Source organism: Schistocerca gregaria, chromosome 3 (assembly GCF_023897955.1).
Source record: "Schistocerca gregaria isolate iqSchGreg1 chromosome 3, iqSchGreg1.2, whole genome shotgun sequence".
NCBI lineage: Eukaryota > Metazoa > Arthropoda > Insecta > Orthoptera > Acrididae > Schistocerca > Schistocerca gregaria.
In genome coordinates this window covers 191,165,142-191,182,865 of record NC_064922.1, presented here as the reverse complement: position 1 = coordinate 191,182,865, position 17,724 = coordinate 191,165,142, and the positions used below count along the sequence as shown (strand labels likewise).

The following is a 17,724-nucleotide window of genomic DNA, read 5'->3' as shown; positions in this document are numbered from 1 at the left end:
GTATAAGCAATATCGCAAATGCCGTTTGTGAATACCTGCATTGTGTGAGTATCCACAACTGTTTCAGGGCAAAAAGAATATGTGTTGTGGTAAAGCTTCTGTCGTAATGATCGTAGAACAATTCATTAATGAGACTTCCACTCTTAACACAGACATTTCCAGCCTACACAATGAGCTACTTTTCCAGGATACAGGCAGAGCAGTAATTAATATTTACACTTTCTCGTTTTGGAAATTCTCCTTGAATAAAACATCTCTAACGTTGCACTCTTTCGCAAGCACAGAAAATGAGATGTCGAAGTTGTAATATGCTCATAATACATATTTGTTAAATGAAAATCCGTATTTGTATATAATTAAGTAGTGTCCTAAATTTTAATGTTATCTGTATATGACATAACAATGAACTCGTAAACCACCAAAATCGATAATAGTTTTACAATATTTATTGAAAGTGACTGGTTATTGAATTATTCTGCCGAAATAAAATGCCTGCTTCACGTGTTGGATCAGCTTGCATTATGCAGCTAGGCTAAAGAACTTGCCTACAATGAGTGACGGTACTGAAATGAAACGTATAACTACAAAGCAAATATGAAAGAGTATTCAGATTTACAATCAAGATTGTAAAAAGAACCAAGAAGAATTTTGTAGAAGAAAAACAGTGTATTGTTTTCAGTCCTAACGATCCATAACAATGAAACAATGATAGAAAGATAAATTTAAAAATTAATAGTGAAATAGTGACTGATAATCTGAGCACAGAACATTTAGTCGACGTACCGGTGTGCGACTACCGCAGATGTATAGATGTTATAAAACAGAACGAAACAAGTAGTCATTATAAACATGAATGCGACAATATACTGTAATAAAAATGGTAATAAAAAATTACGTTATTTTTTCTTGTCTGTATGAGGACCACAAATACTCGTTGTCAACAACTTTTGCGGTCGAAGGACGTGAGAATCACTACATTCATTTACATTTGATCCACCATTTACTAGCGTTTGATCGATGCACACACCTACGAAGAATCATAGCAGGAAGAGTCCAGACGTCTACATCTGACTGAAGGAACGAAGACAGAAGAATTTTAAGTATCCCGTTGAGACGAGTGTCACAGCTCTTTTTATAATCTAGGATAGTTGCAGGCAACAAATTAACAATGAATTGACAATACTAAGAAAGAAATATCAGAAGAAAACTAACTTCATGAATATCAATTTTTCGTATGCTAATATTACAACACGTTTATTTGACTTTGTTAAGTTCTAGATGTTATAAACTCAATATAATCTTCAGTATGCAAACATTCCCGGATTCAGTTATACGAATCGGTTTAATTTAACAACAAGTATATCCCCAGGAGAACAACCCCAAACCATTTGTTGTAACTGGAAAAGTCTATATCGTATCATATTGAATCACATTTAAACTCCTAGATGCGGCAAAGGTTATTGGGACACATCACTTCGTACGTAATTAGCTAATATGAAGTCGTTCATGTATCAGACCCAGTCGTAAAAAGTCTTGCGCTAAACTACGCGTGTAGAAGTTTATGAAATGTAGTCCGTATCATCTCAGATTGATTTAAATTAGTCAAACATGAAAGTGGGTGTCGCAGTGTTAACGTCTGAAGGTTCTACGATCTTTAGATTCCATCGACAGTTTTCGCGAGATTTCCTTTGGTTGTAAGAAATATTCTAGTCAACCCTTTCAGAAAATACCGACCCCTCTGCCCCACTTCGATCCCAGGAGGATATATTTTTTAAGGAACCTAAATGTGCTACATCTGAAACACCACTCTACCCTTAGGAGGAGAGGATGAAACTTACTATTATGATAAAATGTATGTCACACTTTCACTTTTCGTAGCCTTATTTTCATTAGTTAGTATTTTGTAAATAAGTTGAACTCAATCTTGTATTTTATCCAACGTCATTCAATGTGATCTGCAGAAAAATGTGATTCATATTTAAGGTACTATACGGAAATAAACAGAATGAAAAACCTTCCTGAAATGAGGCGTGTCAAAATATTTGCTTTACCTCAAGCCGTGCCTTGTTTGATACTGTCAGCTGCAATGATTAGTGCAAATATTTGTGCTATCATGTTCTCAGAAGCCTAATTCATATTTATTGTGGATAAGGCAGTAGATGAAAACATATTCGAATGTTTCACACACTGTTGATAATTTACTGAGTGGTAATTTGTTTCAGGCTGAGTTTGGGTTATTATTCTTGGGTACTGGTTGAACTGACCTGAGTTTCTACCCAGTAGGATGCGTACTGCTAAGGAAAGGGAAATTGACGAGTCCATAAGACCTATAATAATAACTTCAGATATGTTACTATCTTGGATACTGTGTCCAGCGCCTAGCACCACAGAAAGACTCTCATGATGGCTTTCTGCACTGTGGATGTGAAAAAATATGTGAGGCAAAACTCATCTGTTCCAGTAGTATAGTGTTGTGGCTGATACAACTCGAAACCTGACTCGATCTAGAACTCGTTTAATTCGTCTGCAAGCGTTTCAAAAAGAGAATCCCACATTCCTTTATCAAACTGAGTATTTTTTTTTTTTTTTCGTACTGTTGTTAGATTCGGTTCGCTGTATACAACAGAAACGGTGAACCTCACTCTGGTGTTGCGTACGTTTACTTCCCTTTGTTTCTCAGATTTCTGTACATTTCATTATGCTGTCAGATCGGCCATTTAGCAGAGGTCAACGAAGCATTGCCACGGCGACATTGACCTCGTCACGTGTGGAGAACGGGCCTGTGGTGTCATGCTGCCGTTAAGAGATCGCCTTCTCGAGTTGCGCACATACCTTTTTGTACTTTGAAGAAATCCATACTGTTCGTAATAGCTCAAACCTGTACCACTCCATGATCCCGTACGTCACCCAGCGTATCAGTACAACCATACTAAGCGTTGGTGTCTACTATTGACACTTTCACTTTCATGTCTTACTTTCCAGCCGGGAGCTGTGGTTGCTTGTCCTACGGTTCCATGCGTTTGTTTGACGTGGGTGTGACCCTCAATGACTGACTGGCCGATCTCCACATATTTATGCTTTCATATCTATTTGGTGGCACCTAAAGATGAAGCTTTGTGCTTCAAAACTGGTCGTGAAATAAATTTAGAAAATTACTGGCAACTGAGGCGAATTCTTATTCTACAAATATGTTCCTCAGTTGTGGATGCTCGCCTGATTAAATGTTTTGTACTTTTACATTAGGTCACAAACCAAATTAAGGTTAGTTACCGTACTCGACATTAATAACTCTCTCTACGAGACATAATACAACACCGGTTCATGGCTCCATTACCTGTCCCCATCGTGAAAATTCCCTTCCTCTTCGTAGAAGCTCTAGCAACGCTGTGCAGTGCCATCGTGTACGCAGATATCTACTCTGAGCCATGGGAGACCAAGAGGCTCCTGTTCCTCAAATCTAACAAACCACCCAGTGAGAGCTCGTACTACCGGCCTATTTGCCTTATTTCCGTCTAAGAAAAGGATCTTTAAGCAGTTCTAGCCCAGCACATTCAAATATTAAGAAACCCACCTACGCCTCGCTTACATATAGTGTAGCTTCCGTCCAAATTACTCAACAGACGATCAGCTTCCCAAACTGATAAAAATTCTGTCCCTGCCGAGGCTGAATTCCGGCGTAATTTCTTAACTACAAACATGTGATCTTCCAGTCAATGAGACCTTCCAATCAATGAAGCTCCTTTCTGAAACATCATCTGTCAACCATACGCAGTACGGCTTCCAGCCGACAACAGCTAACACAGGAATGCTATCACATTATCTTGTCAGACGAGCCGCAGTTGGTTCGACATCCACGATAGAAGTGCCTGTTTATGGAGGCTCCAAGGTAGAGCAATACCGCAAGTACACATTGATCATCGTCATATGGACCTACCACCTTGTGTGATTCGGTGCATAACACTATCACCTCTTGTTTGCATAGCCAGTCATTTGGACAGCGGGAGTTACATTTCTATCATGTTAACACCCATGGCTGGAAGATGTCTGAGTTCTACGTGGCATTCTTCAACAAAATAACGCAAGAGTGCTTGTTTTCTGTGCTACCCTATATCGATACATAGGGTGTTTGACCATTGACATGGCTAGCGATTTCTCACCGAATGAGAACATCTGGTCATGAATTGTCGAGAAACTGGCAGCTCACCACTAGGCCAGCGACTGAGGTTGATGATCTATGGCTGATTTAAAGCAGCAAGGTGTGTCGTGCTCGCGTATGCCATCTGGCCTCGGTTCGACTCGGTGGCTAGGCAGGTTAGAGTCGATGTTGCTGCCAGAGGTGTGATAAATGTTGCACAATGTGCACCTAAAAATTTATTGAGTCTTCTTTCATACTGTGTGGTAATGCGTAATGTAAACAGACCAGTCACATTAATTAGCCCATCAGTCAAAAGCCCAATAGCCATCTTTTGTAGTACCGCAGCGAGCCGTGCTGAGAGGAGGGTCAATTCTGGAAGGTACCGGCAGGGTCGTGGAGCCGTGTGGACGCCAGTGCTGTGGGAAGCAGCGTTAAGTCTCTCGGCTGAGGATCCGTGGCGTGAACTGCGATGTCGAGGTGGCCAGACAGATTCTCAACTGGGTTTAAATCCGGGGAGTCTTTTTCCCAGGGGAATAGGGCAAAATAATACTGATGCTCTTCAAACGATGCACATACGTGTACACTGCGAGCAGTGTGGCACGTTGGGTTGTCCTGCTGGTAGATTGTGGCGAGAAGAAATTTGAGTGCAGGCCGGGACATGGTCCCCAATGACAGATGCGTACTTGTGTTGACCCGTTATGCCTTCGAGAATAACGAGGTCGCCCAGGGAATGGCGCCTGATCTGGAACCTTCCGACGATTGTCGCTGGATGTCTGCTTTCAGACATCATCTCTCGACAGACTTTGTACAGGGTATTTCCGTAAGAGCGTTCAAAAATTTAACATGACATAGAAGACGCTCCACTGAACAATTTGAAGTAGGGAAGCAAAGGTCGGAAAAGCCAGCTGAGGGAGATAATAGGAATAAAATGACATTACTGTGTACTTTTTTATTTACATTAGTTATGAAACGTCCCCTTAGAAAAATTATACAAGACTGGTCTATGTGAAACGTCCCCTTTGAACAATTATACACGACTGTGCTTAAACTGACACACAATATCTTTAGCGCAACGCAATCTGACTTCCAAAAATCCCTACGAAAGAATGGCCTTGACTAGCATTAACCTATACGTTTCACAAATCACTTATCTCACAAAAATCTTCGTTACTCAAGCTACTGCAATACAGCGAGCGCCACTACAGCCAGCTAAATAAAAGATTCAAACTACTGAAGGCACTAACTACTGATAGGCATAGTTAGCAAATGAAAGATTTTAATACAGAACAAACAATGTATTTACCTTAACAGTCATAATATATATATATATATATATATATATATATATATATATATATATATATATATATATCAGTTCATGACACCAATTCTTACAAATTTCAAAACTCCGCCATCTCTCTCCCCACGTCCACCACTGCTGGCGCCTCACCTCCACTGCGCAACGCTACGCGCTGTTAGCATCCAGCTGCCGCTGCCCAACACTACAATGGCAGACAACAATGCAAACTAGCCACAGACTGAACACGGCACAGCCAGTGATTTTTATACAGAGCGCTACGTGGCGGCGGTGTTACCAATAAAAAAACCTAAACAGCCTACTTACAGTTACACTTAACTACAAAGTCCATCACTGACGCAATGAACGTACCATTTGTACGTATCTTACAAAAAATACTGAAACTGACGCCCATTAACCTCAGTGAAAGCATGATATCGGCGAACAAGGTCCTGACGCACCCTGACAAATATCCCTGGTATGTTTCGAATCACATCACATGCAGCTACAATTCTGGCATCCAGTGCGGTCACACACACAAATGACTTTAGACATCGCCATAGGAAATTATCAAGAGGATTCAGGTAAGGACGATCTCGCAGGCCATGGAATAGAATCTTCCCCTCCAATCTGGCTACCAGGAAATACAGTACGGAAATTGCTGCACCGTTATGTTATATCCACATCCTCTCGCGAAGAACCAAAGGTACTTTCTCCAATAAATCAGGTAGCTTTGGACGAACCTCAATCACAGATGACCATTCGGTAGACTACCTAGTAATCAGGCTTGTTTCCTTGCAGGAAGAATGTATATGTAAATAAACAGCACAGTACGTATAGACTTGCACCCATGTCAGTTGTAAATAAGTTGGAAAACAGTAATGCTAGACAAAGCGGTAGACAAGTTGACTTCCGTATCTCCTTAAGCTCGCTTCTCCGACGCCAGGTTCCCTAGCACAAATTGTTCAGTGGAGCATTCTCTACGTCCTGTTACAGTACTGCACGCTCCTACGGAAACACTCTGCACACCTTCCACTGTTAGTGCTGCTACCTGCCATCTGTGAGTTACTATTGCATTCTGACGTCGAAAATACGTTGCGGTCTCATTGATGTGACCCCTCCGTGTATAAAATTTCGTCGTTCGCAATCTTACCTGATGTTGCAGTTTTAATGCCTAGCAGTCTAAAACCTTATTAGTTTAGTGACGATGATGATGAGGTCCCATACTCAGAGGAGCGTAGGGAACGATGCGGGAGACCCGCACCGCCGGCTAGGCAAGGTCGTACTGGACGTGGTTTGCCATTGTCTTCCTCCGGCCACTATGGGGACGAATGATGATGATGAAGACAACACAAGAACACCCAGTCACCTCGAGGCACGAAAAATCCCTGACCCCGCCGGGAATCGAACCCGGGACTCCTTGCGCAGGAAGCGAGAACGCAGCACTCAACTATAATTAGGATTACAACGTCTCACAATAGACACAGTAATCTGTAGAATGTGCGTAAACATGTAATTGACGCATGAGCCATAAATATTATTGACGAAAGGGTGAAAGTGGTTATTAAAGCTGTGGCCTTAAGTCTGCCGTTATGAAAGCGCTGAAGAGCCGGGCCGGCGCCGTGGCAGGCTTACCCAGGACGTGGACGGAGTCGGTGTTCTGCAGCGGGTTATCGGACAGGTCGAGCCGCTGCAGCTCGGCCAGCGCCTGCAGCCCGGCCGGCACGTCCTGCAGCGAGTTGTGGTGCAGCACCAGCGAGCGCAGCCGCGGCACCAGCCCGAAGTCCGCTGCCAACACGACACCACCACGGTCACCACACACTGCGTCCCGTCCCACAGGGCAGCCGAGCCGCAGCTGCAGTCCGGCGCTACGGCTTAACAGCTTCGGTGACAATCTGTACTCAGGCGATTATGTTAAATTACACTGCTGGCCATTAAAGTTGCTACACCACAAAAATGACGCGAAATTTAACCGACAGGAAGAAAACGCTATGATATGAAAATGATTAGCATTTCAGAGCATTCACGCAAGGTTGGCGCCAGTGGCGACACCTACAACATGCTGACATGTGGAAAGTTTCCAACCTATTTCTCATACACAAACAGCGTTGCCTCGTGAAACGTTGTTGTGATGCCTCGTGTAAGGAGGAGAAATGCGTACCATCACGTTTCCGACTTTGATAAATTTCGGATTGTAGCCTATCGCGATTGTTTATCGCATCGCGACACTGCTGCTCGCGTTGGTCGAAATCCAATGACTGTTAGCAGAATACGGAATCGGTGGCTTCAGGAGGGTAATACGGAACGCCGTGCTGGATCCCAACGGCCTCGTATCACTGGCCTTCGAGATGACAGGCATCTTATCCGCATGGCTGTAACAGATTGTGCAGCCGCGTTTCGATCCCTTACTCAGCAGATGGGGACCTTTGCAAGATAACAACCATCTGCGCGAACAGTTCGACGACGTTTGCAGCAGCACGGGCTATCAGCTCGGAGACCATGGCTGCGGTTACCCTTGACGCTGTATGACAGACAGGACCGCTTGCGATAATGTACTCAACGACCAACCTGGGTGCACGAATGACAAAACGTCATTTTTTCGAAAGAATCCAGGTTCCGTTTACAGCACAGTGATGGTCGCATGAGTGTTTGGCAACATCGCGGTGAACGCACATTGGAAGCGTGTATTCGTGATCGCCATACTGGCGTATCACCCGGCGTGATGGTGTAGGGTGCCATTGGTTACACCTTTCGGTCACCTCTTGTTCGCATTGACGGCGCTTTGAACAGCGAGCGTTACATTTCAGATGTGTTACGACCTGTGGCTCTACCCTTCATTCGATCCCTGCGAAACTCTACATTTCAGCACGATAATGCACATCCGCTTGTTGCAGGTCCTGTGCGGGTCTTTCTGTATACCGAAACTGTTCGACTGTTGCCCTGGCCAGCATATTATCCAGATCTCTCACCAATTGAAAACGTCTGGTCAATGGTGACCGTGCAACTGACTCGTCACAAGACGCCAGTCACTACTCTTGGTGAACTGTGGTATCGTGTTGAAGCTGCACGGGCAGCTGCACCTGTACACGCCATCCAAGCTATGTTTGACTCCATGCCTAGGCGTATCAAGCCCGTTATTACGGCCAGAAGTGGTTGTTCTGGGTACCGATTTCTCAGGATCTATGCAGTCAAATTGCGTCAAAATGTAATCACATGTCACTTCTAGTATAATTTATTTGTCCAATGAATATCCGTTTATCATCTGCATTTCTTCGTGGTGTACCAATTTTAATGGCCAGTAGTGGAGCTAATGGCAACAGCAATTCAATGCATAACTGGGATAGCAACCACATCCAAAACATTAAATGGTAGAAACGAAAGTAACGGCTTCCCAACACTTTGAACACATGCTGCCTCAATCTCCGGATCTGGAATGTGACATAATTGACTGTATCCAGAATGAGATTTACACTTTGCAGCGGAGTGTGCGCTGATGAGAAACGATGAGACGAGGTACTGGCAGAAGTGAAGCTGTGACGACAGGGAATGAGTCGTGCTTGGTTAGGTCAGTTAGTAGAGCACTAGCCCGTGAAAGGCAAAGGTACCGGGTTCGAGTCTCGGTCCGGCACACAGTTTTAATCTGCCAGGAAGTTCATGATTGACTGTATCTGATCAAAAAGGATGTACACGCTTATTAGTGGACATCTTTTGTCTGCTTGAACTCTGCTGACGGCCTTCCCATGTAGTGTCCGAATGTCTTTGAACAGACACTGTAAACGCTTGTTTCTTCTTCAAGACATTCTGGAGACTGTCTTGAGTACTGACTTAGAGATGTTAGTTCTTCGTCCCATCATTGGCAGTGGGCTGTCGAGTTGTGGCACCATGGCGTGGCAAACTTGTCAAACAGTTGCGACAATGCGGCACCAAGACTTTGCTGATAGCCTTTTGCCTGAAGATGACGAGCAGGAAACTCACCGAAACGTTGGGTCTAGACGTCACGACTCGTTCTACAAGCCGGGAAGATTCATCAATGTTCAAAAATGTTTTATAAAAAATCTGTTATTTATTACAAATTATTATTTATTATGCATTATAAATTGTATAAGTGTAGTAAGTAGTAAGTATAGATCTGGAATCAACAGTGATTTTTTTAAAAAAGGAAAGAGGCAAACGGGTTATGACAATACAATGAACACATTAATAACGGAAATATATTAGTGAATAGAACCTGCGATAATTGTGAACATTTGCATGTAAAAATTTTTCGATCAATTTTCGTATAATTTTTTGTAGAAGAAATCATGACCGCCTTTGTTTATGAGCCATGACTTCCTGCGATTAACGTTTCATAACTGGGATTCACAGTCATTCAAAATTTTTTCTAAGAAATCATGTTTATGCCAGTGACTGTTAAACTTTTTATTTCCACTACTGCAATTTCAGCCTTTGGCCATTATCAAGTACAGATGTTTTGGCTTTAAGCCATGTCAACATTATACACGCCGACACATTTATATTTCGCGGTTGCTAGTGATGGTGTAACAAGCATGTGTATGTACATACTGTGCTGTTTTACGATATATGGACGTTTGTGCTCGCACTACTTAGCAGCGTTACGAATGTATACAACTACATATAAATGTGACAGCGTGTATAAAGTTGACATGGCTTAAAGCCAAAACATCTGCACATGATAATGGCCTAATCCCGAAATTTCAATAGTGGGAATAAAAGGCTTAGTAGTGACTGGCGCAAACATGATGTCTTTAAAAAGACCTCCTGGGATGCTCTTGGCAGGAGAAGTTATTGGTGTGCACAGGCCCTCCTGCCTGTGGTTGTTACTTGAGTTCTCGAGCACGGACTTCAGACGAGCGAACGATGTGAACGCCAAACGTCGAGAATGTGCTGATTGCTGTGTAGATCTTTTAGGCTATCATAACATCATATTTCCGAATGTTTTCCATAATAGTTAATTCTGGTATTTTTGACATTTTGCTATTTGAGTGTTTTGGAACCTTATAGCTTTTAAAATTTTTTATTTTTCGTGTCCACAACTAGTGAGGTCTGATCCTCAGTTATATTAAAGTTATATTTGTGTAAAGTAAATTTTTATTAATTTAAAATTGGGGACATAACGCTGTTTTTCTTTTAAAATTTTTTGAGTCGTTCTCATTGCTTTTATACAATTGAGCAATCGGTGTAGATCACCACCATCTGCAAATACTAATTATTCATTGTGTTGTTAGCACTGCTCTGTTCTAATTAACGTGGTGAAAATAAATTTCTGTATCCTCAGATGTATTCAGTATTCCACTTCAGCAGCCCACGTGACCTGCTAACCGAACCTATACCTCTCCAGTTGGTTTAAAACTATTTATTCATAGAATTTCACTATTCCAACTTCGGACGCGTAGTCGCTTTCAAGTGTAGTACTGCGAACATTCTGCACTGCATTACTGATAACTTGAGCATAAGCAGTGGTTTGACGTTAGTTATGCATAAGGTGGCAACAATCTTGACAAGATTTTGACATGTACAGATAACATATACAAGGTAAACATATATGTCTATATGGATTTATACAAACTGACAATAGCCATATGGCCAAAATTGTAATATGGGACTTTATTAATAAATAAACAGGTGGCTTTGATATCATTAAAAGCAGTGTCTGAATCGATTACGATTTTTTAAATTTATGTGTTACTTCATTCGATTTGCGTCCTCCTAGCGGTGCTACTAGCACCACCCTTCTGCGACTGGTGTAAAGATTAGATGGGTAGATCACATAACTAATGAGGAGGTATTGAATAGGTTTGGGAGAAGAGAAGTTTGTGGCACAACTTGACTAGAGAAGGGATCGGTTGGTAGGACATGTTCTGAGGCATCAAGGGATCAGAAATTTAGTATTGGAGGGCAGCGTGGAAAGTAAAAATCGTAGAGAGAAACCGAGAGATGAATACACTAAGCAGATTCAAAAGGATGTAGGTTGCAGTTGGTACTGGGTGATGAAGAAGCTTGCACAGGATGGAGTAGCATGGAGAGCTGCATCAAACCAGTCTCAGGACTGAAGACCACAATATATATATATACATCCACGACGCCAGTCCTGCTGGGTTCTGTTGTATATCAGTATATCAGTTTATTTTTGCTTTGGGCGCTAACACGGCCAGTGAATTGTTATATTTATTAATTTGCCCAGCTAGTACTCTCTGAGTCATTGCAAACCCCTTTTTACGTGGGATTTTTTTTTAAATATTGCAGTGCTGCAGCTGTTTACTCCAGTAATATTTTACATTGTTTGATGTTTGCTATTTCGTGCCCAGACTTCATTAGATGCTCAAGAACGGTTGAGTGACTATTTGAATAGTTTCTGCTTCAGGGCATGGATAGGGACTGCGACTGCTGTGTTCGGATGCGGGGTGAGTTGGCATCCCTTCGCTCAGCTTCAGGCAGTGTTGGCTTCAGTCACACAGCTTGAAGCTGCTGTCAATGGGCATCATTGTGGGGGTCCGGATGGGGGTTTGTTGGGGACAGCCAGCTCGTCCCACGCATCCCCCGATCGGACTACAGCTGTGACTGCCCGGGATACTGCCCACATTGAGGCTGACCCGTCACCCGTGGTAGAGTGGGAGATTGTCTCAATGTGTGGCAGGGGGTGAAAGACATTTGGGTGGGCTGAACGGAAGGCCTCTCCAGTTTGTCTGACGAACCGGTTTCAGGCTCTGTCTCCGGCTGATACTGATGTTCGGCCGGACATGGCTACTTGTCCTGTTCCAGAGGTTGCCACTCAGTCTGCAAGATCCAGGGGGTCGCAGAGGGCGGGCTTACTGGTAGTTGGAGCGTAATGGGGCCCCATAGGGATAGGGCAGCAAGAGAGGGGAAGAAATCAATGTGCACTCCTTGTGCATACCGGGGGGATTTATTCCAGATGTGGAAAGGGTCCTTACGGATTCCATGAAGGGCACAGGGTGCACCCATCTGCAGGTGGTAGCTCATGTCGGCACCAATTTTGTGTGTCGCTATGGATCGGAGGAAATCCGCTTCCGGCGGCTATCTGATTTGGTGAAGACTGCCACTCTCGCTAGCAGGATGAAGGCACAGCTCACCATCTGCAGCATCGTCGACAGGACTGACTTCGGACCTTTGGCACAGAGCCGAGTGGAGTGTTTTAATCAGAGGCTGAGATGGTTCTGCGACCGTGTGGGCTGCAGATTCCTCGACTTGCGCCATAAGGTGGTGGGATTTCGGGTTCCGCTGGATAGGTCAGGAGTCCACTACACGCAGCAGGCGGCTACACTGGTAGCAGGGGTTGTGTGGCGTGGACTGGGCGGTTTTTTAGATTAGATGGCCTCAGGCAAGTACAGAAAGGGCAACAGGCTCAAAAGGTGCGGGGCAAGTCAGGACATGCGGGAACCAAGCAGAAATCGGTATTGTAATTGTAAACTGTCGAAGCTGCGTTGGTAAAGTACCGGAACTTCAAGCGCTGATAGAAAGCATCGAAGCTGAAATCGTTATAGGTACGGAAAGCTGGCTGAAGACGGAGATAAATTCTGCCGAAATTTTTACAAAGGCACAGATGGTGTTTAGAAAGGATAGATTGCATGCAACTGGTGGTGGCGTGTTTGTCGCTGTTAGTAGTAGTTTATCCTGTAGTGAAGTAGAAGTGGATAGTTTCTGTGAATTATTATGGGTGGAGGTTACACTCAACAACCGAGCTAGGTTAATAATTGGCTCCTTTTACCGACCTTCCGGCTCAGCAGCATTAGTGGCAGAACAACTGAGATAAAGTCTGGAATACATTTCACATAAATTTTCTCAGCATGTTATAGTCTTAGGTGGAAATTTCAATTTACAAGATATAGACTGGGACACTCAGATGTTTAGGACGGGTGGTAGGGACACAGAATCGAGTGACATTATATTGAGTCCACTATCCGAAAACTACCTCGAGCAATTAAACAAAGAACCGACTCGTGGAGAAAATATCTTGGACTTACTGATAACAAACAGACCAAAACTTTTCGACTCTGTAAGCGCAGAACAGGGAATCAGTGATCTTAAGGCCGTTGCAGCATCCCTGAATATGGAAGTAAATAGGAATATAAAAAAGGGAGGAAGGTTTATCTAACAAGAGTAATAGAAGGCAGATTTCCGGCTACCTTACAGATCAAAACGAAAATTTCTGTTCCGACGCTGACAATGTTGAGTCTTTATGGAAGAAGTTCATGGCAAACTGAAAATGCGTTTTAGAACGGTACGTGCCGAGTAAAACTGTGAGGGACGGGAAAAACCCACCGTGGTTCAACAACAAAGTTAGGGTTCAAATGGCTCTGAGCACTATGGGACTTAACATCTATGGTCATCAGTCCCCTAGAACTTAGAACTACTTAAACCTAACTAACCTAGGACATCACACAACACCCAGCCATCACGAGGCAGAGAAAATCCCTGACCCCGCCGGGAATCGAACCCGGGAACACGGGCGTGGGAAGCGAGAACGCTACCGCACGACCACGAGATGCGGGCACAAAGTTAGGGAACTACCGCGAAATCAAAGAGAGCTTCACTGCAAATTTAAACGCCTCCAAAACCTTTGAGGCAAACAGAAGCTAAATGATGTCAAAGTTATCGTAAGGAGGGCTATGCGTGAAGCGTTCACTGAATTCAAAAGTAAAATTATATGTACTGACTTGACAGAAAATCGTAGGAAGTTCTGGTCTTACGTTAAATCAGTAAGTGGCTCGGAACAGCATATTCAGACACTCCGGGATGATGATGGCATTGAAACAGAACATGACACGCGTAAAGCTGAAATACTAAACACCTTTTTTCCAAGCTGTTTCACAGACGAAGGCCGCACTGCAGTTCCTTCTCTAAATCCTTGCACAAACGAAAAAATGGCTGACATTGAAATAAGTGTCGAAGGAACAGAGAAGCAACTGAAATCACTCAACAGAGGAAAGTCCACTGGACCTGACGGGATACCAATTAGATTCTACACAGAGTACGCGAAAGAACTTGCTCCCCCTTCTAACAGCCGTATACCGCAAGTCTCTAGAGGAACGGAAGGTTCCAAATGATTGGAAAAGAGCACAGGTAGCCCCAGTCTTCAAGAAGGGTCGTCAAGCAGATTCGCAAAACTATAGACCTATATCTCTGACATCGTTCGGTTGTAGAATTTTAGAACATGTTTTTTACTCGCGTATCATATCATTTCTGGAAATCCAGAATCTACTCTGTAGAAATCAACACATTTCGTGTTTCTGCAGGGTAAAGTAATCATTACCCGCTATAATGCATAGACTGTTACGGCCATCCTCCTGTCACTTCTTCGACAGGAAGGTGATGTACTTCTTCAGCAGGAGAATGAACGTCTACAAGCAGTAGCTCCAGGGTGCACAACAACTTCTCTGACCCCAGACGACCAGATCTCATGTATGGGACGTGGAGAAGCGATACCTGTTCCCAAGAGTATGCAAGTGCCATTGCCGAATTGCAATGAAAAGTGCAAAGTGCTTGAAAAAATCTATCGCAGGATGCCATCGGGCATCGTTTGCACTTGCACTCGAGAATACACGGCTGCGTTTCGGCGGGGGGACGGGGGGGGGGGGGGGAGGGTGTACACTGTGTACTGATGAGATTGTTTTGGCCCTCTTTACTGTGAGGAGTTTGTTTCATTTGGTTTGAAATTGTCGTCACATATTCCCACAATGATGAACTACCTATCACATCACTTGGCAATAAAATGACCTGAGCCTTGAGAGTGCTGCATTTTTTTTTCGGCGGTATATGTTACAGGATTTGTTTCAAAAATTGATGAAAGTAAACCGCAATGGCGACCACATAAGTAGCCTTTCATTCGATTACACAGACTGGCCTTAAGCAATACGAGGACTGCAACAATTGCTACGACGGGTTACTTGCTCGTATTTAAAGATGTGGTCCAGACGCGGCTCACTTACTGATGTTGACATTGGCGATGCGGCAGCTGGCGAGGTCCAGGTCGGTGAGCAGGGGCTGTTCGGAGAGCTGGAGCGGCGCGTCGCTCCAGTTGCCGCCGTGCAGCGCCACGGAGCGCGCCTTGGTGCCGGCCAGCAGGTCCAGCACCTGCTGCAGCTGCAGCTCCACCTCGCCGTTCACCTCGGCGCGCAGCTCCATCAGCTCGGCGCCCAGCTGCCAGCACCAAGAGGTGGCCCTCACAATGACTATGGCTATGCGACGCCCTCGCAGTACTACTTTTGTGAACTTATTTTAGTGTTTTTTGTTTTTGTATTGTTTTGTACCTTATTTGTCAAACTGTGTTGGTTGCTTATTGTATTTCCAACATGAAGTAAATCAATGGACTCAGTCACACAAAGCAGTCAGTACTGTTGTCTGCAATTTGGTTTATATCGATTCAATTACTACTATTCACCACTGTACAGAGAGCATTCGTAGAATTCGCCAGTTATAGCGCAAACTACGCTTGCAAAACATATGACATTGTAACAGGCAGTACTAGAAGAATGGATGCAAATGAATGGTATGCAGTATGTACTAACGTCACCTAAAAATTTGAACCCCGTAACGTTTGCATTGAAAGAAACTGATGCTAAATATGAAGAAAAGAAATGCGTATAAATAAATAAAACTACAACCAGTAACTTTTTTGAATAGTTATTTATTATTCAATGAAAAGATTTTCGAACCTTTCTAGGTTCGTCTTCACATGGTCTTCTGGATGTTACATCACTATCTCGAGCATAATGCTCTGTGACTCTGTGACAAGAAGATGGAACCCGCATTAAGGTATCGCTATGAGTATTGTTTGTCTGTCGATATGGATTCAAATTTTTAGTTTTGTACTAAGTGCACCTGTATGAGCTCTTTTTCTGTTGGTGTCCATCTGTCTACTTCCATTTTGATGGCCAGTTGATACATCATTTCACACACATTTACACAATCTGTATGCTTTTACACTGTTATGGCGAAACTCTGCCAACATCCACTATGTGCTATACAACTGTTGCTTGTTTTAAAGTTCTTGACAAAAATGTATTACATAGGCTACTTTGCTCAGAGATGTTATTTGTTTTGTTTGCATTTATTAAAGGCGATGCATGGTCAAATACTTTAATGATACTTGTGTAAACATTAGGGCTCAAAATAAAAGAAATAAATAAATCAATTACTACAAGGACAAGCTTCAAGTGATCTGATGTCTGTTCATATATTAACATATAATACAATACATTAATGAGCAAATACTTCAATCAAAATTGGCATTAACATGATTGCCCAGGAATAAAACAGTACAGAGTTATAGTATTTGCAATGACATCCAGCTGTTCGTATGACCATGAAATTTATACCTAAATTTAAAACAGTAACAAAACTTCAAATGAACTGCTGAGTTATTTCTGCTTTCAGATTAAAATGATATGGAATATTAGTAAAGATAGATTCTGTTTATTTTAACTGAAGGTAATACGTTTAAAAATTATAGTATTTGTAATGAAGGAAAGCTGTTTCTATCAACATACACTTTATCTTTAAAACCAAGAACAAATGTTCAAATGAACTGCTGAATACTTATGTTTTTTACATTAACACGGTCAGGAATGATAATAAAACCAGATTCTCTTTTTTTCAGGTGGAGGCAATATGTATAAGCGTTATACTATTTGTAATGAACTGCAACTATTTATATGACGATGAGCATTAAATTTAGACGATGTCAATTTATATGTCAACAAAGAACGTCGTATCATCTCATATTGACATGAGAAAATGGTAAGTCCTCTGAACGTGTTGGATACGGCAGCTCGTAATGGGTTTATACCAGTCTGTCTGTCTGTTCGAGGTGGTTTCTCTCATACTCGAATTAAATTGCGTGTAAGAAACGTGAACGGCCAGATCGTCTCTATGGTGAAGACCAGTGGGTCACTTAAAGACATCACATAGAAATGCTTTTGCTACGCCTGAGACTTAACACTGCCTTGTCAGTAGTAGCGACGGTGTTCACATCGACGTTATAGCTTTCTCCGTAGTGTCTGGGGCGATAAGAGCGGAAAGCGACGGGTTCTCTGTCGCACACACAGTAAACCACGTGCTCGGCGGTAGCGAACTGCACAGGAAAGAGGACCATTACGCCAGGAGCGTTCGAGCACGAGAAATTTGAGCAGCTATGTCGATGACTGCAAGCAGATGAACTATATTGTCGCTGGATGCACGCGCTATACGTCAGTGCGTTTTCACTCCCGATAGCGGAAACCTGTCTTCTACTTCGGGTTATAAAAGTGGCAGCACC

At 43.1% G+C, this 17,724-nt stretch overlaps 1 protein-coding gene across 2 annotated transcripts in view; it reads right to left on the bottom strand.

Moving 5' to 3' along the window:
• Positions 1 to 17,724, bottom strand: part of LOC126356285 (toll-like receptor 2) — a 497,935-nt gene that overhangs the window by 291,929 nt on the left and 188,282 nt on the right. For both annotated transcript variants that reach the window (XM_050007162.1, XM_050007161.1), the window contains exons 5-6: positions 15,398 to 15,608; positions 7,068 to 7,220 (exon numbers count right to left, since the gene is read on the bottom strand). In XM_050007162.1, the coding sequence (XP_049863119.1) occupies positions 7,068 to 7,220; positions 15,398 to 15,608 (364 nt within the window). The remainder of the gene's footprint in view (positions 1 to 7,067; positions 7,221 to 15,397; positions 15,609 to 17,724) is intronic.